Source organism: Nelumbo lutea, chromosome 4, assembly GCF_056320005.1.
Source record: "Nelumbo lutea isolate HS-2025 chromosome 4, American lotus-T2T, whole genome shotgun sequence".
NCBI lineage: Eukaryota > Viridiplantae > Streptophyta > Magnoliopsida > Proteales > Nelumbonaceae > Nelumbo > Nelumbo lutea.
Window position 1 is genome coordinate 2,081,239 of NC_142687.1, and position 22,790 is coordinate 2,104,028.

The window sequence follows — 22,790 nt, forward strand, 5'->3', positions numbered from 1 at the left end:
GATTGGTGTTCTGTGAAGTCTACAAGGAGCAGCTGAGTTTTCTCTGTTTCTCCTAGCTTCCAGGTGTGACTTAGGTTATTGGTGCGCCGCATAGAAGTTGGCTCACAACACAGTTTTTGTTCTGTCTTCATTTGTTGTTATTCAAAGTTGTTTGAAGTCATTTTTGAAGTTTTTAAGAAGATGGACTCCTCAGACTTTGAAAACAAGCATGTTGCTGAATCCGGACAAGTTCCGGGAGCCTCTGTAGACTCTCTACTTGCTGTGACCACAGTCAAACTGGATGGAACTAATTATCTAGCTTGGTCACAATCAGTAAAAATTCATATTTGTAGTAGAGGCAAATGGGGTTTTATCTCTGGGAGCAAAAAGGCTCCTCCGGAAGATGATCCATCATTTGAAAAGTGGATGCAAGAAAATTATACTATTATTGGATGGCTTGTGAACTCAATGCAACCATAGATTAGTCAACACTATTTGTGGATGAATTCAGCAAAGGAAATTTGGGATAGTGTTGCTGAAACATATTCCCAAAAATTAAATGTGGCCAGGGTTTACAAGTTGAGAAGTGATGTGAAGAATTTGAGACAGGGGGAGAAACCATTAGCTATATACTTCTCAACACTGAAGTCTTTATGGCAAGAAATAGATTTGATAGAAGTTGTAGCCTGGGACACCACTAAGGATGTTGAGACTTACAGAAAACTGGTTGAGAGAAACAGGGTGTTTGAGTTCTTGACAGGGCTAAATTTAGAGTACGACATTACAAAGCAAAGTTATTTATCCAAGGATAGTGTCTCACTGTCTTAAGCATATGCCTTGGTAAGTAGTGAAGAAAGCAGAAGACTTGTCTAAGTCCAAGGGGCTGGTCTAAATGATCACTTTGCTAATATGGGAGTGAAACCCAAGGGGGCTGATCTAAATGACCACAAGTGTGTCTTCCTTGGTTATTCTCCCACACAGAAGGGTTACTATTGTTTTGATCCGAAGACTGGCACTCGGTATGTCTCAATGGATGTCACCTTTGATGAGCTTTCTTCCTTTTATGGTTCTTCTCTAGAGAGACATTGTCCAAAGGGGGAGGATTGTCACAGGTGTTTGCTCTTCCTCTTCCTGTCCCAGTTGAGTCTCTTACTGAGTCTCTTCCTCCTTCATGTTCCAAAATTGTCCACTAACCTGACATCCATCCAAAAACTCACCCATGACATGAACTGTAATGTGCTTTTCTATCCTTCTTACTATATATTTCAGGACTAGGATTCGGGGAAGAGTATTGGACTTGCTAAGGAGAAGAATGGACTCTACTATCTTGAAGAATCATGCAAATCAAATATTGTCTAGGATAAGTTATCTCTGTCATTCCTTTCATCATCCAACAAAGACACCATTTGGCTTCATCACTTTAAACTAGGACTTGCAAATGAGTGTGGCTTGGACCCCTCCACTTGGTGGATTCTTGAAATTAAACTTTGATGGGTGTAGTAGGGGAAATCCAGGACAATCAGGGATTAGGGGTGTTTTTAGGGATGAGAATGGGGTCATTTCTGCCATGTTCTCAGGCCCAATTGGAGTGGGTGACTCCCTCAGAGCTGAGATGGAAGTACAACAATGAGATGAGGAAATTCAAGTGGCTGGTGTGGGAGATGGAAGTTATGATATGTTAGGTTAAAAGGTCGGCTAATTCCATAGCTGACGGTTTAGCTAAACAAGGGGCAGAAAGGGATTCACTGTTTTGGGCTAAGTTGTAACTTTAGTGTTTTTCCTTTTTTCCCTTTTCTTGAGGTTCTTTGTTGCTCCTAGAAGATAAGTGTGTTTGTCTTCCTTTTCTTGAGATTCACCATTGAGGAAGGCATTTTTGACATCAAGCTGGAACAAGGGCCATGAATAGGTGGCTGCTAGAGATAAAAGGCTACGAACTAAACTCATCTTAGCTACTGGTGCAAAGGTTTCCAGATAATCAATACCATAGGTTTGAGTATACCCTTTTGCTACCTACCTTGCCTTGTACCTCTCTATCTTGCCATCGGCCTTATACTTCACTATGTATACCCATCTACATCCGACTGTCTCCTTGTTTGGGGGGAGATCAACTATTTCCCAAGTTTGGTTTTTGACCAAAGCATCCATCTCATCTTGCATGGCTATTTTCCACTCAGGTTTGGAGAGAGCCTCGGTAACATTCCTGGGTATAGACACAGAATCCAGGGAAGAAAGAAAAGCACGGTACGAGGGTGTTAAGGCACTGTAGGAAAGATGGTGTGAAATGCATTGGGCTGTACACTTTATTTTCCCCTTACGAAGTGCAATGGAAGATCAAGGTCAGCGGGATTAGCTGCAACAATGGTGTTAAGGTCAGGAACATTATCATCAAAAAACATAACAGGCTTAGGCTCAAGAGGAATACCTGGAACTGTATTTGCCGAATCTGGAGTTTCATAAGGACTGACAGAGAGTGGTGTGGGTTGAGAATGTGTGGAGTCAACCATCATCTGCTGACGGTGATATTTCTGTGAGGCTGCCCGTAGTGGCTCAGGTAATGAAACTAGAGGTGTAGGTGCTAGCTGAACTGATGGAGGCACCAAAGAAATAGGAAGAGGAATAGATTGAGAGTTCTCCTCCCCAAAACTCTCCCCCTGAGGAGAACTACTCGAGGAGAAGATGGATTCAAAGAAGGTAACATCCGTAGTGACAAATTTGCTCTTCGACACTGGGTCATAACAGCAATACTCCTTTTGGTTTTGAGCATACCCAAGAAAAACACATTGCTCGGCCTTAGGATCCAATTTCTTGCAATGATGGCCAAGAATGTGAACAAAGGAAACATAGCCAAAAATCCTCAGAGGTATATGAAATGTCTCTCCATCTGGAAAAAGAAGACTAAATGGCACCTTAAACCCCAAAGTTCGTGAAGGAACACGGTTAATCAAATGCACGACTGTAAGAATTGCATCTCCCCAGAACTACATAGGAATTGAAACACACACTCGAAATGTCTCTGATGAACTACGCCATGTTCTAAGAGATACGTGGTCAAGTCCTTCTCAAAGTACTCTCTGGCATTATCTGATCTAAAAGCCTTAGTTCTCACTCGAAATTGTGTGAGAACCATCTGGTGGAACTGTCGTACCAGGTTAGGAACCCCATCACGTGATCTCATCAAATATATCCAAGAATATCGTGTACAATCATCCACAAACAGGAGAAAGTAACGGAATCCTCCCATGGAAGGGATATGATATGGCCCCCATACATCAGTGTGAACAATATTAAAAGCAGTACTTTTTTTACTTGGTTAAAAAGACTGTCTACAATGCTTTCCTAACTGACAACTCTCATACTCCAAAGCAGATAACTGAATAGACTCAAACAACTTTGGAAAAAGACATTTCAAAGAACTAAAAGAAAGATGTCCCAAGCGATTATGCCAAAGCATATTCTGGTTCACTGACTCTAACCCACTACTACTGCTGTTGCTAACATGATGGCCCTGATGTCTCGGAATCTCATCCAGAAGGTAGACTCCATTCACCTCACGACCACTCCCAATCATCTTCTAACTCCAGATCCTGCAAAACATAATTACTAGGAAGAAAGGTCACGAAACAATTCATTTTTTTTTGTCAAAGAATTAACAGACAATAGGTTGGTATGAAGTCTGGGGACATATAAAACAAAAGACAAAGTTATAACATTGGTCACTCTAACTGTCCCCTTCCCAGCAATGGGCATATGTGAACCATCTGCTATGGACACTCTGTCTCTACCAGAGCACAACTGATAGGAACTGAAAAGGGTTGGGGCATTAGTTATGTGCTCAGATGCTCCTGAGTTTATAATCCAGGGAGGTCCCTCCTTACCTGAAGTGGATGCAAGATTTGCAGTTGCATATGAACTACCTGTATGTGCAAAGGAAGTGGTGTAGTTGGCTCCTGCATTTTGCTGTCCATTTGGAAGGCTAGAGCTAGGTGAATCTTTCTTACTCATAAGCTGTCCAAACCTCTCCAATTCTGTTCTCATTGTTGCTACTGCAATGGATTCCCAATCAATTTGGGAAAGAGGGGCTGAAGAGTCTCCTGTAGTAGCTACATTTGCATTTCCCTTCTTGTTTCTTATCTGAGCAGGCATAAGATTTGGGTGAAGCATCCAACAAGTCTCCCTGGTATGCTTAGGCTTCTTGCAATAATCACACACCAAGTCCTTATCTTCCCATACCATAGTTTTTAAGTGATCTATTTCATACCATAGTTTTTAAGTGATCTATTTCCTACCATAGGGTTTTCAGCATGGAGAAATACACAACAAGAGGTATTTCTCCTTGTTTCATACTTATTACCTGATTTCTTAACTGATAGGCTCTGGCTTCATTTTGCTTTTGAGAGTAGGTTTCAGTCACTCCATCCCAAATCTCCTTAGTAGTATTAGCCCATAGGAAATTTTTTGCAATATGAGGTAACATAGAATTACACAGCCAAGACATTAGCATGTAATTCTCCTACACCCATCGGGAAGAGTCTGTATCAAGTTTCTTCTCCTCCCCAATGAGATACCCTAATTTTCCACGGGCACCAATAGCCATCTTAGCTGATTGTGCCCACTCCAAATAATTTGTACCATCAAGTTTTATTGTAGTAATGATCCCAGACCCAAAAATATCACTATTACCTCGAACACCCAGTACCACAGTACCGGTAGATTTCATCTCGGTATTCCAACTCTCCCTCTTACTTCAAACAGTTCAACAGTAAGAAAAATTAGATTGGAGACCTTCAAAAAATAATTTAATATCACACACACAGAAAACAACCCTTCCGGAAGAAGAAAACCCTAGCTAGAGAGAAATCTCTCTCCTCCCCATGCCTCCCAATAGAGAGAAGAGTGAATCGATCACTCCGGGAGGCTCAGAAAATTCTAGAAACCAACTGCCCTCTTCAGAAATTCAAAAGAAAACTAAAAATACCTGGGTGCCCAAGATCAAATAAAAAACAAAGAGTCCAACTTTTCTGGGACTCTTCCCCGTACTCTAGTTCTTCCTGATTTTGATGCTGCACAGTAGATCACCTTCCTGATGACTAGATTCCACCAAAAAATCCAAGAACTGGGAAATCTATAGCAGATCGATCAGCCCTTTACTACTTCATGCAGTCAGCTGATCTAGGGTTGCATGAGAATGCTTGAAGAAACCCTAGTCGATGCTTTGATACTAGGTAGAAATCTGTTGAATTAAAAAATATGAAAGAAAAGTAGTTTCTTGAAGAGAGAAGGAAGAGAGAAGGAGAAGAAGAGAAGAGAAGTTGAAAAGAAAAGAGAGCAATAATCTGGCCACCCCCTTCACTTATTATTTATACTAAAAATAATAGAACAATACAAAGACAACTATGCCCTTATAGGGCGGCAAAACATAAAACAGTATATATAACACTAAAAAACATAATATAATGTTGGACTCACATAACTACTATGGTCCCCACCTCCTATCTAACAACTAACATAAAACATCTACTCAGAAAAACATCATAAAACTGATTAATCTTCAACAGGTCTTATACAACCATCAGCAGTACCTTTGTTCCCAGACCTTGACCTACCCATTGTAGTAAGAAAAGGTAAAAGGAAATGTATTGCTATTATTCCTTCCTAGCTTACAGTTTGTTGTCCCCTTTCTACTTTGCCATCCTAGCTTCCATTTCAGCCCAACTTGTTCCTAATAATGTATGGGAAGCCTTGTCTAAGCCATAATGGAGGGATGCCATGAGGACTTAGATAGAAGCACTTTGTAAGAACAATAATTGGGATATTGTATCTACCTACTGGGAAGGAGCCTATTGACTGTAATGGGTTTACTCTATAAGGTATCATGCTGATGGTCAAATTGAGAGGTATAAAGCCTGCCTTGTTGCCATGGGTTTTACTCAATTTTATGGGATTGATTATATGGAGATCTTCTCTCCAGTGGCTAAGATGACTTCTGTGAGAAGTTTGGTGTCTTTAGTACTAATCTATGATTGGCCTATTTACTAGTTTGATGTCAAGAATCCTTTCTTGAATGGGAATTTGACTGAAGAGGTGCATATGTCCCTTCCCCTTGGAATGTATGGTAGATGCAAGGTAAGGTATTTAAATTGAAGAAATCTCTTTATGGACTTAAACAATCTCCTTGTACTTGGTTTGATAGATTCTGGACTGCTCTTGTTCAATTTGGTTATACTTAGACTCGGTCAGACCATACTTTATTTGTGAAGAGGAAAGCTTCTTAAGTCAACTTCCTCATTGTATATGTGGATAACATTGCTGTTTACATGCAGTGATACACATGAAATTCATGATCTCAAATGCTTACTTAACTCTGAGTTTGAGATTAAAGATTTGGGAGAGTTGCGGTATTTCTTTGGCATTGTGGTTGTTAGATCTGAAGAAGGATTTTTCATCTCCCAACGAAAATATGTGATGGATCTTCTCACTAAGACTGGGAAGCTTGGTGCAAAACCTGCTTCCACTCCTATTGATGTGAATCATAAGCTCTTGACTGATGATGGTGAGCTCTTGACCGACAAGGGAGTATTTTAGAGATTGCCGAGGAAGCTTCTATACCTTTGCACGACATGGCCAGACATTTCTTATGTTGTGAGTGTGATTATCCAGTTTATGTATGACCCTAGAGACACATATGAATGCTAAAAAAAGGGTGCTATGTTATCTCAAGGGAACTCTTGGGAAGGGTATATTCTTTGCTAAGCATGGTAATATGAAGTTAGAGGCCTATACAAATGCTGATTGGGCAGGTAGTATAGATGATAGAAGATACACATCAGATTACTATGCCTTCGTTGATGGAAATATTGTCTCTTGGAGGAGTAAGAAGTAGTCTGTGGTTGATTGATCTTTAGATGAAGTATAGGTTGCATAGTCTTAACCTCTAACCTTATTTCCTCTCTCATTCCCCCAATGAAACAGTCGACTAAGGTGGCATTTGATAACACTTTTCAGACCTCTGAAATCCGAAAATGTTGCTTTTCCGACGCCAGGGGTGTTTTGGAGTGTATCTGAATTTGGGTTTGAAATAAATTTTCAGATCTGAAGTAATAAGACCCAGGCCAGGCGCTGAACTTGCTCAAACGCGTTTCAGACCTGGCCAAAAGTCCAAAATACCCTTAATTAAAGACGCACGTTCTTTTCTCCCTCCCACCGTTCATGTTCTCCACTTGATGCAACGGTGAACCAGCAGCAGCAAGTGACTCCTCCAGCCTTCTCAAAGAACATCATCTGCCTCGAAGTCCACCTTTTCGTTTTGCCTCAAAGTCGTAGTCTTTTGAAATCCATACATACTCCTAGTCCTGCCCACCAAAATCTTCAACCTTGCACCGATGTTTTTGCATGAATTGGCCCTACCAAACAAGATCTGTTCCCAATTCTGCCTAAATGCTAATGTAGCCACTCCTAAAACAGAATGCTCATGAAATGCAATGGTGCGAAACACCTCTTGTTCTCACCTACTAATTAATAATTGTTGTTAGTTTTTCTTATATATTATATTTTCATTTCCTTGGTCTTATACTTGGAAAAGGTCTTATAACTCTTAGAGACCAAACCAAGTCGCCTTGGAAAGGATAAAAAGAACTAAAGCAGCATAATCAATCTAAGAGAAGTCACTCAAGAATGGAAAATATTTGCTTCCGTAAATTCCAAACTACACCATCCATTGCAATTTTTATGTTAAAAAACATTTTTTTTTAAGATGAGAGATAACCTGGAAACAGAAGAAATTCCCTCAAAACAGATGTTACAAACCCAATCCCCAACAGAACACCCCAAGATAAAAGAATCCCAGCCAAAAGAAAAAGAAACAGATACAAATTAAAAATATCTCAACCCCTAGCAACACATGTTTTCTCCAAACAGTGGTCATTTCCTCAACACTTTCTACTGATTCAAAGAAACACCTGCAACTAAGAGAATGGACCTACTCCTCCAAATCCCCTGTTGTAAAAGCTTTTAACTTTCCTTGTTACCTTTCCTAATTTTCTTCACTTTCTTATTCGGTTCAATCCCAAATAAGCCCCTCTTCAATCTGTTGAAACTTTTGTATTAAAAACTACCATTCTTTCATGATCACCTGTTCTGTCCACATCGGAACTCTTCTTAAAACTAAAATTTACATCCGTGACATTTACTTCAACCAAGTCATCTCCACCTCATACTCTTGAAAGCCATTTTTTGCACATTCAATAACTGTCTGATTATGATGATCATATGCTGCCTGTTTCTATATCTCTTACCTCTTCTATTCCAGTTGTCTTGAGACTCTACAAATATCTTAATCACGATTAGGGATGGCAATTTTCCCCATCCCCGATGGGGACCCGACTTCCCCGACCTAATGGGGTCAGGGATAGGGATTGTTTTGGAGGGATGGGGACAAGGACGATGATTAATAGGAACCCCCGATAGGGGTCGGGGATGGGGATTAAGGCCTCCACCCCGCCCCAACCCCGATTATGTATATACATACATACATGCATACATATATATATGTTAAATATATATTATTATATTATTTATATTATATATATATCAAAATATATTTAAAACATTATTTATAATTTAAAATTTTTATTTCTTTTAAAATACTGATATCTATAATATTTTTGGGGATTCGGGTCCCTGCGAGGAACCCATCCCCATCGGGGATCGAGGATGGAGGACAAATTTTTACCCTGGCGGGGATTGGGGACGGGGATGGGGTAGAGTTGTAAAGTGGGTCGTGTCGGGCCGTCACGGCATAGCTCGTGCAAAAGGCGGGCCATGTCGTGCTGGCCCGTGGGTCGTCATGGGTTGTGCCGCCCTCCCCGGTGGAAAGTTTGGGGGTCGGCCTGGTATAGCCCACAGCCCAGACCCGTGTGGGCCCATGCCATGTCGTGCTGTGGGCCTGGGCCGGGCTAGACTACAGGTCGTGTCGGGCGGGGCCACAAGGCGGCCTTGGGACTTAGGCTGAACCGAGCTACCCTGCTTTTTTTATTTTTTTATTGTTTTGTTTTTTTTTAATTTGATTTCTTTTCTAAGTAAAATTGTAAAACTAAAATATTTAACTTTTCTTTGAACTTTGGGAATTGGGAACTATTTAAAAAATTAAGAAATGAGAAATCTAAGTTATCTAACACATAAATGGAAATAAAATACTTAACCAAATTGAAATAAGAATGATGCAATAACAAATTGGAAGAAAAATAAGAGTTTTATTTCATTTAAATTTGAATGGTACAAATTACAAATACAATGATTGGATCATTGGATACTTAGATGAATAAAATATGAAAATGGAATAAATTAATAAAATATAGAAAAATACAATATAGTTGCAAATTGGAAATACAAAATTACACTGTTAAAAATGTAAAAAAAATCAAATAAAAAAATTTACAATAATTTGAAAAAATAAAAAATTCAATACAAGTAGTCAACTTCACGAATCATGGCCAAGACTCCGGTGGAACTGTAGACACCGAAGGAATTAGTAGATCACGTGCCATGGTGGCGAGAACTGGATAATTTTTCGAATGTTCACTCCACCAGGCTAAAATATCAAAATTATTTGATCCTTCACCTAATTTAGAAAAATTTGCTTGTAAATAAAAATTAAAATTAAGTTCAGTAAATGAACTTGTAGAAGTAGCAGATTTCTGCCTTCTACTTATTAAATAAAAAAAGTTTCTCTTCTACTATTGGGCTCAAGGTCAGAAGTAGAAGATGCTGTACAAGTTGTAGGAATATTTCCTACAACTTCAGATTCATATAAACTATATATTTCAAATAACAAATTATTAATTTCTTCTTGTTTATTTCCTATATCAATATTCATATTTTCACAATATGATTCAAGTAAAATATCTAAACCATCTTTTTTTTCAATAAATAATATCTAAACCATCTTTCCTAATCCTAGGGTCTAATATTGTAGCTAAACAATAAAAGGGAGAAATGTTCTCCCAATATTTTTAAATTTTATTTTCCATTATTTCAACAATACATTGAAATTGTGGATTATTTCTATATTTTGCAAAACAAGCACTAATTACCATTAATTGATAAGGTAAATTACAACTAGTTGGATAATAAATTCCTGATAATTCATTTGTTGCATCATAAAAATGTTTTAAGAAATCTCTTATACAGACTGCCATTTCCCAGTCTTCTTCAACTATCATATCATTAGGCATTTTTGAATTATAAAAATTAGTAGGAATTTGTTTATGAGAAATACAACTTTCTAACATAGCATAGGTAGAATTCCACCTATGTTTTACATCTAATATAAAATGTTTATATTTTACACCATAATTTTGGCATAAATATTTAAATTATTGTTTTCTTGCCCCTGAACTTTTAATATATATAATAAAATTTCTAGTTTTAGAAATATGAGTAGAAATAATATTCAAGGCATCTTGAATACATAAATTTAAGATGTGACATGCACATTTAATATGAAATAATTTACCATTTAAGCATGGTCTTAATTGAGATTTTAAAATTTTTATTGCAGAATTATTATTGCTGGCATTATCAAAACTATTTTCTATTCCATAAGCATGCAAAGTATTTAAGATACTTGCAGCAATAGCTGGGCCAGTATGTGGCCTTTCAAGCCTAGTAAAACTTAAAATTCTTTAGAATTTTAAATTTGGATCTCCAAACATCCGAAGTAATTGCAACTTTAGAATTAAGATTTGATAACAAAGAAATTAAATTTTATTTATATGAATAAAAAGTTTTTAAAGCATCCGACCTAATAGTATTCCTAGAAACTTTTTTATATTGTGGGTTTACAGAATTGTGCAACCATTTTTCAAGCTTTGGATCTTTAGCTAATATAAATGGTTGTTCTGCATGTACATCCTACTCAGCTAATTCTTGTCTCATTTTTTCTTGTGAATATTTAAAAGTACCAAAACTACTCCCCCGCCCAATTTGTGTTTGAGTTGCTTCTCTCCCTTCATCTTCTTCCTTCTCATGTGTGAGCAGATGTTTGCTCAAATGACCCGTACCACCCTTGCTACAATAAGTAAAGTCCTTCCTACATTTTTGGCAAACTGCCCTTTTCCCCTTCCCCTCGATATCCTCTACTTTGAAAATTTTCCAAACTGGGCTACTCAACTTAGAGGCCTTCATTTTTCCCCTAGTATCAGTACCAGGGGTGAAAGTTCCACTTCCGTTGATATCAATCGCATCAGTGCTAACACTATCATGATGCAATTGAATATCAACAATGGTGAAAATGTTGGGGAATTGGTTTTCGGAAGAACCGGCCTTTTTTTTTTTTTAATTCTAAAAAGATAAAAATTAATCTATTTCAACTTACTCGGATTGTCAGTTCAAAATCCCAACTTGATTTTAACAGTTGAAGCCTTTCAACGTCTAAGCTTCCCAAATTGAGATATCTGAGCTGGTTGAGCAAGCCTTCTTCTTGTTGAAAGTTGAAACTTCAATAAAGTTGAGACTTGAGAAATGGAGAATGCAGAATCTGACAATCAACTAATTAGAATTACTCAGATTGCAGAGAATTGAGAATGTATGAGTATGAGAGAGAGAGATAAGAGGTTAAGACAATTGTTGAATTGGTGTGATGAGATTGGTGGAGGATAGGGCTATTTATAGGAATTGAACATAATTCAATTGCCCAAAATTTCCAAAAAACTAGCTGTTATTTAGTTGTTGGGAGGGGTGTTTTGGTCATTGTAAAGTTATTTATAACTTTATCCAAAAAGCCCCCCTAAACTAGTTGTTATATACCTGTTAGGGGAGCATTTATGTCATTTTTTCAACCCCCCATAAGCAAAATACATAAATACCCCCCTAATATGGCTGTTTATAGTTGTTGAGGGGGCATTTCTGTAAACCCACCCCCCCAAAAAGCTGAAACTAGCCGTTGGGGGGGGGGCAACGGCTATACTCCGGACGGGTCGCGCTTGGCTCGTGGATCTCAAACCCCTAGCCCAGCATGACACGGGGGTTAATTTCATAATTGGGGTCAAGGACAGGGAATATGATCCCCGCCCTGTTGTCATTCCTAATCACAATGGGACACTACCTTTGATGAAGTGCCAATAAGGTCCTATGGTTTGATATGAGATCTAGCGTATTGTTCATCTTCTAGGGAAATCTTGCGTGGCCGCACCTTGGCATTTATTTGGGGAGGGTTCTCTAAAACCTTTCTTATTAGTATCCTCCATCTAATAAAAAAGTTTCTTTATTCTAATATAGAAAAATAATGTAGACTAGTATTTCCTTATCACATCAAGATGTTAGTTTGAAACTCTCAGTATGTGATTAATTTACCAATTTCACCTTACCACTCTCAATTTCACATATAGAAATTTACTTAGCTGCATTACAAGTATGGTCCAATTTGCACTACACTAATTTGTTTTGTTTGTTGGTCAGGCCAAATTTGTTGAAACATTATGGGAACCATGGGTTGAGTCTCTTGCCTGTATTGGACAACTGCAGATATTGAGATGTCTAATTACATTGAAGTTGAAATCAGCATGTAAGGTAATTATATTGAAATCAGCATGTAAGAGATTTGAAAAAAATTTAATTGTTCAGTCTAAGTTACTTGTTTGTGAAGAATTCCAAATTTTATTATCATCTCAATTTTGTTAAGCTGGAGCAAACACAGATATTGTATCTTTAGAAATTTGATTTTACCTGGAGTCTTTGGAAGTTTTAAATCTAATTAATTAGTATAAATATTATCTTCCATTGATATATTTGCTTTGATATATCAACTTGGGTCTACCTAGATTGTATTAATACTTACATATTATTTGTATTTGAGATATATTTTTCTCTGTACAACAATAGCTTTATTAAATTTTGGAGGACTGCGAATGGCATTGCTCTTTACCATTATAGGAGATTATCATGTTTGGTTATCAGTGTCTATATTTGAACGTGATGCTTTGCTGTTAGAAATTGCAAATGTGATTTTTTTTTTCTGATTTTCCTTATTTCCCCCCTTTTCTTGAAAATTACTCTGTTTTCCTATTTATTTTATTTTATTTGTAAGTTTTATTAATTAAAAAACCAATGCTTGAGGGGCTTAACCGTTTTGCATTCTAGTTTACACTTCACCCTTAGGATAGGGGAACACTTCACATCATTCCTTTATGTTTAAAAACATTCTTTGACTTTATTATCAATCAGAAAATAAAACAACAATTAACAAGTTTTCCTTAAGGCTTTATATGAAAATTTCATTTAATTTCTTGCGTATCCACATTGTGTTTCTCAAAATTGAATTAAAATGAGTTAATACGTTAAAATTTCCGATAGTATAGATATTTTGGTAGATACATTCATTACTTGTGGTTATATAAATCTATTCATCACGTATGCATGCTTGGAGAAACTTGGCAAATAGAACCTTGTCTAGAGCTAAAATTATGAACATAGAGGTAATTTGGCATATGGGATTTTGGGCTAATAGTTGAGGGGTCCTTGCTGAAGAGAAGGTACCATGTTCCTCAATTAGCTTAGTTCAATTAGTTAAAATGATCAAATTTCCATTTGTTAGCTAATAATCCCACTTTGTTTTCAGTTATATTTTTTACTTAATAGTTTAATTCAAAGACTTGGATATAAGATAAAGGATATGATATGCCAGGTGAAAGCAAGTTTAATTTCTTCAGCAGTAGGCAGTATGATTGCTTCAGTTTCCTCTCAAAGAGAAAAACTCAAGGTAAACTAATGAAAGAATACAATAATGACTTGAAATTGTATGCTTACATTCTTTTCAATCAATAACCACTACATACAAGTAATACAGGGCATCAAAAAGGAGAATGATGGAATGGGAGAACTCTTCCTCCATGAACTGAGCAAGCAAGGAATGCTCTGTGGCTTTTGCTTACCTCTTCAAAGCCTTTATATTTCAGAAGACCCTCCTGATTTTCTAAGCAGATGTGCATTTGTTGTGACAATCTCACAGGTAAATTTAATTCTTCCGAGTTCAGACCTGGATGGCTCTAGATTTAGTGGTCTATAACTAGATTTACTGATGGGTTAAATCTTCCTTGTAATCTATATGATTTCTGTTATTTGTAACTGCGTTTTAAGGGTATTGGTAATTTGGTATGACTGATGGTTGTCTTCTAAAGTGACATAAAGAGCTAGATGTTTGTCTTACTTGGGGTGGCGATATGTTTTTTGTCATTTTGGACTGCATAAGCATATTTTAGTAAAGGCATGATTGCACTTTATACAGATTTTATCTAGTGCATGCGTTACATAAAGTTGTAAATTACACCTACAATAATCTGAATTAAAAGAAAAGAAACAGGAGAAAAGAAGCAGATTGAAGAGAGAAGTGATGGAGGATGAAGATGGAAGAAAATGAAGAAAAAGAGAGAATAGTTCTTAACCTCTCTTCAGCCCCCAATGATCTGTTTTATTCTTTTGTTGTTAAAATAAGGGTAATTAAATGAGTGCCCTTAGTTGGGCGTCCAACACTAAAGACAGCAATAAAAAACAATAAAAAAAGAGAAAACAAGCCCATAACTAAGGCCCACTACCTACTAACACAAGTCATAAACATAAAGAAAAACAAAGAAACTAAGGCCCATTCAGCCCATTATCTCTACACATAACACCAGTTGTTTCAAGCTCAGGTTGTGTATCCCTCCTGAAGTGCTATCATAGTTCTAATAATGGGGATGCATTGATACACAAATCAACAAAATGTCAGGAGATCTATCACATGGTCCAATAAAGTTCTGTTGTCAATCTATCTCTCATACATAGCCTCTAGGTTTCACTCAAGTAACCAGCTTCTTTTCATTGTTTCTAGCTAAAATGAATACATGAGTTGAACAAATAGGAGAAGAAACTTGTGAAATTTGCACTTTGCAAAATGCCCCAACCATATAGCTTTGAACCAAGGGTATATAAATTTAAAAGAAAATCAGGAATGATCTGAAGAACAACAGAATTCAGGAGTGCCCTCAGGAAAGAAAGGCCCGGTTAGTTATGTTTCAAGAGACTAAGCTGTCAGAAATAGATAGAAGATGGATTAGAAGTATCTAGGGGTGTAGGGGTCTCAATTGGACTTTTGCCCCCTCTTGGGGATCCTCTGGGAGAATTTTCACAATGTGGAAAAATAAGGAAAGAGAATATTTGGAGGAACTCATAGGCCAATTTTCAGTATCTATCAAAATCAAAAGATCCATTGATGGGAGAGAATGGGAGAATGTCTATGGTCCCAATTCTTATAGAGATAGAAAATCCTTCTGGGAGGAATTATTAACCATTAGAGGTTTATGGGAAGGTCCATGGTGTTTGGGAGGTGGCTTTAATGTGGTACTCAGGGAATCAAATAATCCAAATCAGGGCCAATGTTTTAAAATGTGGAGGCATGATGCGAGACATATAAGGCTGCAACTTGGGCCGGGTTGGCCCGAACCCAACCCTAACCCAACCCAAAAAAGTTGGGTTGGGTTGGATCGTGTTGATGTTTGGGTTAGGGTTGAAATTCATTAACCCGACTTTATTTCGGGTTTGGTTAGGGTTGACCCCTTAGCCAACCCGATCCAACCCGAACCTGACTCTATAGTACATGTCATATATAAATATATGTTATATGTAATATATAACATACATTGATTTGTTTAGATGCATGATATTTGTATAGCCCCCACCATATAGTATCATGTATTTCTTTTAAGATAATCACTTCACTTAATTCTAATAAGAAAGACTAAAACCTTAATAACATTATTTTATGTTTTTTGAAAATTTTATTCTTCATCTCCTCTATGGTGTTTGCCGCCTAAGAAAGATCTACCATAAGTCATAACTCATAATAAACTAAGTCATTTCTGCCACTTGTTTTTCTGAATTTTGTACCGAAAGAACAAAAAAAAATGCCAACAAACAAGTATCAATGAAACATAGGACTAATATATGTAGTGAGAGTTGAGTTAAGATCTAAAATTGAGAAATTATATGAGATTTTAAGGGATGGGAAGAAGGTTGGGTTGGACCCAACCCGAAATTAACTTTGGGTTGGGTTGGGTTGGGTTAGGGTTGAAAGAATCTAGTTAGGGTTAGGGTTGGGCTAGGGTTGGCCTCAACCCGAGCTAACCCGGCCCGACTTACAGCCCTACGAGACATTCCACTACCTAGAGGCATGAGGCATAGTTCAGAATGTAAGAGGCGTAAGCCTCCCGAACACAAGGAGGAGTAAGCCTCCCCCAACTTGCTCCAAGTTAGATAGATTCCTCTTTTCAGTTGATTGGGATGCTTTGTGGGGGACCTTGGCCTCTTGAGCCTTTCCTAGAGTCACTTCAGATCATTGTCCTATTTGTATTGAGAAAAGAATCTAATTTTGGAGGCCCCTTGCACTTCAGATTTGAGAACATATGGTTGGAAGATCCCTCTTTTAAGGAGAAGGTTAGAGAGTGGTGGGGGAGTGTGGGCCTTTGGAAAGGAGGAAAGTTGTAAGTTTCTCTAGAAAACTAAAAAGGCTGAAAGAGAAAATAAAAGTGTTGAACAAAGAATAATTTGGAAGATTAGAAGGAACTCTGGAATCTATATGTTCAAGGATTGAAGTCTTGGATGCAAGAGAATCTCAAGGGTTGTTGATAGAGGAGGATAGAGTGGAAAGATGGGGTCTGAAATTAAATCTAGAAGAGACCGTGAGGAAAGGAGAAACCAGTTGGAGACAAAAGTCCAAATGTAAGTGGCTATTAGAAGGGGATGGGAACTCAAAAATTTTTCACTCACTTGCAAATGGAAGAAGGAAAAACACCATCTCTACTGTAAAAGTGGAGGGCCAAGAAATAAAGGAAGAATGAGAGATCATTAGGATTTTTGTGAATCATTTCAAGGAGATATTCTTAGCCTCAAGGGGAACAAACTTAACTCTCCCAGACTTGGATTGGGATAGAATTTCAGAAAAGCAATCTCAAATTTAAAAACAAAAATTCGATTAAGGAGATTAAGAAAGCAATCTTTTCAATGGAAAGGTCTAAAGCCCCTGGACCGAATGGTTTTTCCATGGTTTTTTTTTTTCTCCGAGTGTTGGGAGATTTTGAAAGATGACCTCTGTAGTGTTTGAGGAATTCCATCTTGAAGGAGAGATCTCTCCATGGACTAATGCCACTTTTATTTCCTTGGTGCCAAAGGAGTCAAGGACCCCAAAGGATTATACCCCAATAAGTTTGATTGGGAGCCTCTATAAGATTATCTCAAAGGTTATGTAACTAAAATTGGTCTTACCCTCAGTGATCTCTCCTTTTTAAGGAGCTTTTGTGGAAGGAAGACAAATTATTGATCAAATCTTGGTGGCCAATGAGAGTGTTATAGTGGAAAGGATGGGTGGTGAGAAGGATCTGATATGTAATTTGGACCTAGAAAAGGCTTATAATTTAGTTGATTGCAATTTCCTACTAGAGGCTCTATCTAGAACTGGATTTGGTGCAAGGTGAAGATTATGGATTGAAGGTTGTGTGATCTCAATGTGATATTCAGTTCTTATTAATGGAGTTGCAAGAGATTTCTTTCTTGCCAAGAAAGGGATTAGGCAGGGAGATCCATTGTGCCCTTTCCTTTTTACTTCGGTTGCAGAGGTCTTAAGTAGAATGATTGTTAAGGCAGATCTGCAAGGATTGTTTAGAGGCTAGATGGTTGGAAGGAATCAGGTCGTTGTCCCCCATCTTTAATTTGCTGATGACACAATCTTGTTTTGTGAAGGGTGTGATCCAATAGATTTACTAAGGAACTTGATTGGTTTGATTGATAATTTTGAATGGGTCTCTAGCCTTAGGGTCAACTAGAGGAAAAGTTGTATAGCTGGAATCAGTGTTTTAAAAGGCGTGGGAGGCATACGCCTGGAGGCACCCCCAAAACGCCTTCATGTGTATACCCGAGGTGTACGCCTCATACGTTTTTTTCATCATGTAAAAAGATAGAAAAATAAAAGAAAAAAAAAAGAGAAAAAAGGAAAGGAAAGGAAAGGAAAGGGGAAGAAAAAGAAAGAAAGAGAAGAAAAAAAAGAAAGAAAAGGAAAGGGAAGGAAGAGATAAGAGCAAAGAAAGTAGGCCAGGGGCTAAGCCCCTGGACCCCTTGGCCCCCAGCCCCCCTTTTCAACCAGTGTTATGCATCTTCATTTTTCTTAATATAAAATATTTTTATTAAAAATAAAGAAAAACAAGATTTTTCTTCCTCTTCTTCCTCCTTCCTCCTCGCCCCCCCTCATCTTAAGGAGGCTTACTCCTCCTTGTTTGGGAGGCTTACGCCTTTTACGTTCTTAACTACACCACGCCTCTAGGTAGTGGAACACCTCGTGTAACACCTCCGTGTTTTAAAGCAATGGTTGGACTTAATATGGAAGAAGGGGAAGTCCTTAGGTTAGTAGATTTGTTGGGGTGTGTGTAGAGATATTGGGCCGAATGGGCCTTGTCCCATTATTGTCTTATTATTGTTCTTCCTAGTTGCTTTGTTTGTTAATGGGCTTTTCCTTTATGGGCCTATTAATCCTTTTTTATGTTTTTTAAGTAGATTGGTGAGCTGGCCGCCCACATAAGGGCAGACTTGTAATTTGATCAGTTTTAGTAAGATTAGTAAAAGTTAAAAGAGGTAGAAGATGAGACAATTGAACTCTTTTTCTTTCTCCCTTCTTCATCATCTTCTTCTTTTGCTTGTTGTCTTCCTCTTCCTTCTTTCTTTGCTTAAATCTGAAATTATTTTGCAGAATTTTATTGGACTAAATCACATCTTGGTATCAGAGTAAGTCTTCCTCCCTTTTTTTGTTTTTTCTTTCTTTTCCCATACACCCTTCAATCAGAAGAGTGTATGCAGAGATATGTTGATGATTGTTTACAGAATTTTTATGCCTAGTTGGTAGAGGGTTTGGAGAGTTTGAATATGGCTGTAGATTGCCAAGAAAGTGAGGTTGCTGATTTTTGCCGAAAACCCTAGCCTGCTAGAGAGTTTCTAGTTACATGTTAACGAGACATTGTGGGTATGGTGCTCAAGGCTTTTGGGGTTCCTTTTGATCTCCAAAAGAGGGTAGTTGCAGTTGGAAGAAGTTTGGAAAGCTCTAGTACTAGACTGACCTCAGTTAGGTCTATAAAGACCAAAAGCTTTGTTTTTGGATACTCGTTTGGTCAATGGAGCAATCTAGAAGTGAGATGAAGCATATTCCGATGTCTGGGGTTGGTCTCATGGATTTTGTTTTGATTGGAGTGATTACAATCAAACTAGATGGAACAAATTATTTGGCCTAGGCACAATCTATAAGGATGTATGTCTGTAGTAGAGGTAAACTGGGGTATCTCATGGCCAGTAAGGAGAAAACGGCAAAGATCGATCCTATATATGAAAAATGGACGCAGAAGAACTATACAGTGATTGGGTGGTTAGTCAACTCTATGTAGACTCACATAAGTCAGCATTACCTCTGGATGACTTCAGCGAAGGAGATTTGGGTTAGTGTCACAAAAACAAATTCTCAAATTGAATGTCGGAAGAGCCTATAAGTTGAAAAATGATGTGAACAATCTAAGACAAGGGGAGAAGGGTGTAGTTGTCTACCACTCTATGTTGAAGTTATTGTGGCAGGAGATTGATGTTATGGAAACAGTTGTATGGGAGAACACCAAGGATGTAGACATTTAGGAAGTTGGTGGAAAGAAATAGGGTGTTTGAGTTTCTTACAGGACTTAACCCTAAGTTTGACATTACGAGAAAATATTCTGGCTAGAGATGAAGTAACCCTTGTTCAAGCATATTCTATGGTGAGTGTGAAGAGAGTAGGCAACAAGTACATGTACAGGGACCACCTTCAGAGCATTTTGCACATGCTAGAATAAAGCCAAAGGGACTGAATGGAAAGAAAAAGTGATATGTGAATATTGTAAGAAACCAAAACATACTAAGGACACTTGTTGAAAGGTACGGGAGGCTAATTAATCATTTGGAGACTACTATTGTAGCTTCCAACTCCTCAGGCAATACCTCTTCATTTGCCTTTGCTCACTCAAGTACTTGTGCTACTGCAAATCATGCTATTACTTCATGTAATTGTAAAATCCCTTGGATTATTGATTCTGGTGTATCATACCATATGACCAACGTATCTAGTCTCTTTTGTTCATATCAGCTCTTCTCTAGTAGAGAGAAGATATCCCTTGTTGATGGGTCTCTTGCTCTCATCTCTAGAAAAGGGAATATCAAAGCCTCTAATTCCCTTGTTTTATTCTCTGTTCTTCATGCTCCCAAACTTAACACAAACTTTTTATATGTTAGTAGCTTTTCAATATTCTTGTTAACTGCAGAATGGCGGTAGATGAGGAAGAAGAGAGGAGAACAGGTCTACGAATGGGCTGCAATAGTAGTCTCTACTAGCCCTAGAAGCTAACTTATATATTCACAATAATAGATTACACAAAAGGACTAGAATGCCCCTAATTAGTGATGGGACACCTAGGCATAATAAAGAAAGATAAAACAGGATTCGACCCAATAACTAAAGGCCCATAATAAACTAAGAAACTTAAACCTAAAAGATAAAGTAAGCCCACGAACACTTAACCACTCGAACCAATACTCCCCCTCAAGCTAAGCATGTATATTAGTCATGTTTAGCTTGCCAAGTAAGCCTAAGAACTTCATTGAAGATAGTCATTTTGTCAAAACATCTGCAACCTGCATCTTAGAAGGAGTATAAGGAATGCAAAGTTCACCCGAGACAATCCTCTCTCTAACAAAGTGTCAGTTAATCTCATAATGCTTAGTCCTATCATGTTGCACTAGATTATTTGCAATGTTGATGGCTGCCTTGTTGTCACAATATAGCTTGAGAAGATACTCAACCTTTGTCCCGAGTTCACCAAGGAGGGTCCTAAGCCATAACAGTTCAGCAACACCATGATCCATAGCCCGATATTCAGCTTCTGCACTTGATCTAGCAACCACATTCTGCTTTTTATTTCGCCATGTAACGAAATTCCCTCCAACAAATGTGCAATATCTAGAAGTAGACTTCCTATCTCCAATAGAATCAACCCAATCTGCATCAGTATACGCTTCAATTTCAATTTTATTGTGCCTTTTGAACAAAATTCCTTTTCTCGGGCATGTCTTCAAATACCTGAGGATTCTTTCCATCGCTTTCATATGAGGAATCTTTGGAGAGTGCGTGAACTGACTGACAACATGCACCGGATAAGCAATATCAGGTCGAGTAAGAGATAGATATATCAATTTTCCTACCAACTTTTGGAATCTTTCTTTATCAGGGTAGTCCTCTCCAACCGATTCTTGTAGACAATGATTCTGCTCTATTGGAGTATCTGTAGGTCTACACCCCATCATACCTGTCTCCTCCAGGAGATCAAGGACATACTTCCTTTGACATATATAAATGCCCTCTTGTGACCTTGGAACCTCAATTCCAAGAAAATATCTTAGATGGCCTAAATCTTTGATCTCTGTTTCGAATGCAGCTACAGTAGCCCGAACTAGGAGAGAAGGAAGAAGAAGATGAAGAAGAAGAAAAGAGAAAAGAGAGAACAGGAGGGTTTAGTCGAAACTGATTAATTCACCATTCATTCGACCCCTTAATGTTTATTAGGTTCTAATAACATTTACAAAGACTAAACTGCCCTACTTAAGTGTGGGGCAGAGTATCTCTAATAAAACTGCTTTGTTCTCTCATGAAATACAGGATTGGATGAGATATGGAGTGCAGCTTGGTTGTCACAATACAATCTCATAGGTTTATCCATGTGAAACCAAATTTCTTGTAGAAGATTCCTCGACCACACTTACTCACAGGTAGTATGTGCCATGGCCTTATACTCAACTTCAACACTACTTCTGGCCACAACTGTCTGCTTTTTAATCTTCCACGTCGCAAAATTTCTTCCAAGGAATGTGCAATAGCCTGTAGTAGATCTTCTATCATTCACTGAGCCTGCCCAGTCTACATCTGTATACCCCACTATTTCAAGTTTTCCTCCTGGTTTATACAATAGTCCACGGCCTGGAGCTCTTTTTAGATACCTTACAATTCTAAGAACTGCATCCCAATGAGGTATACGAGGGTTCTGCATGAATTGGCTCACCACACTGACTGCAAAGGATATGTCAGGTCCCGTGATAGTCAGATAGTTCAGCTTCCCCACTAGTTGTCTATGCCTTCCAGGATCTTCAAATACTTCTCCTGTATCACTGCTCAACTTAACATTTGGTTCCATAGGGGTCTCAGTTGGTTTTGCACCTAACAGTCTTGTTTCTTTCAATAGATCAAGAACATATTTTCTTTGGCACAGATTTACACCTTGTTTTGACCTGGCAACTTCTATTCCCAAGAAATACTTTAATGTTCCAAGATCTTTTGTTTGGAAATGATTTTGTAGAAATACCTTTAGTTTGCCAATCCCCAATTTATCACTGCCAGTAATGACAAAATCATCCACATAGACCACTAATAGGATCTTCCCAGCTTTTGAGTCATAGCTGAACACTGAGTGATCAACCTGGCATTGGTTCATTCCAAAACTCTTCACCACTTCACTGAACTTCCCGAACCAAGCACGCGGCGATTGTTCCAACACATAAATTGCCTTCTTCAATTTGCATACCTTACCATCCTCCCCCTGAGCGACAAACCCAGGTGGTTGCTTCATATATACCTCCTCCACAAGATCACCATGGAGGAAGGCATTCTTTATATCAAGCTGAAACAGAGGCCAATCATACATAACTGTCAGGGAAATTAGTACACGAACAGAACC

General features: G+C 38.0%; 1 protein-coding gene across 16 annotated transcripts in view; it reads left to right on the plus strand.

The window, feature by feature from the left end:
• LOC148853344 (uncharacterized) overlaps positions 1-22,790 on the plus strand; it is a 122,565-nt gene that overhangs the window by 70,236 nt on the left and 29,539 nt on the right. For 11 of the 16 annotated variants that reach the window (XR_016112760.1, XR_016112765.1, XR_016112755.1 and 8 more), the window contains 3 exons: positions 12,433-12,543; positions 13,658-13,732; positions 13,820-13,981. Coding sequence is in view for 4 of the 16 variants with exons in the window: in XM_088983663.1 (XP_088839789.1) it covers positions 12,433-12,543; positions 13,658-13,732; positions 13,820-13,981 (348 nt within the window). In the remaining 12 variants the exon portion in view is untranslated. The remainder of the gene's footprint in view (positions 1-12,432; positions 12,544-13,657; positions 13,733-13,819; positions 13,982-22,790) is intronic. The other 5 variants (XR_016112761.1, XR_016112764.1, XR_016112762.1 and 2 more) reach the window with 1 other exon arrangement.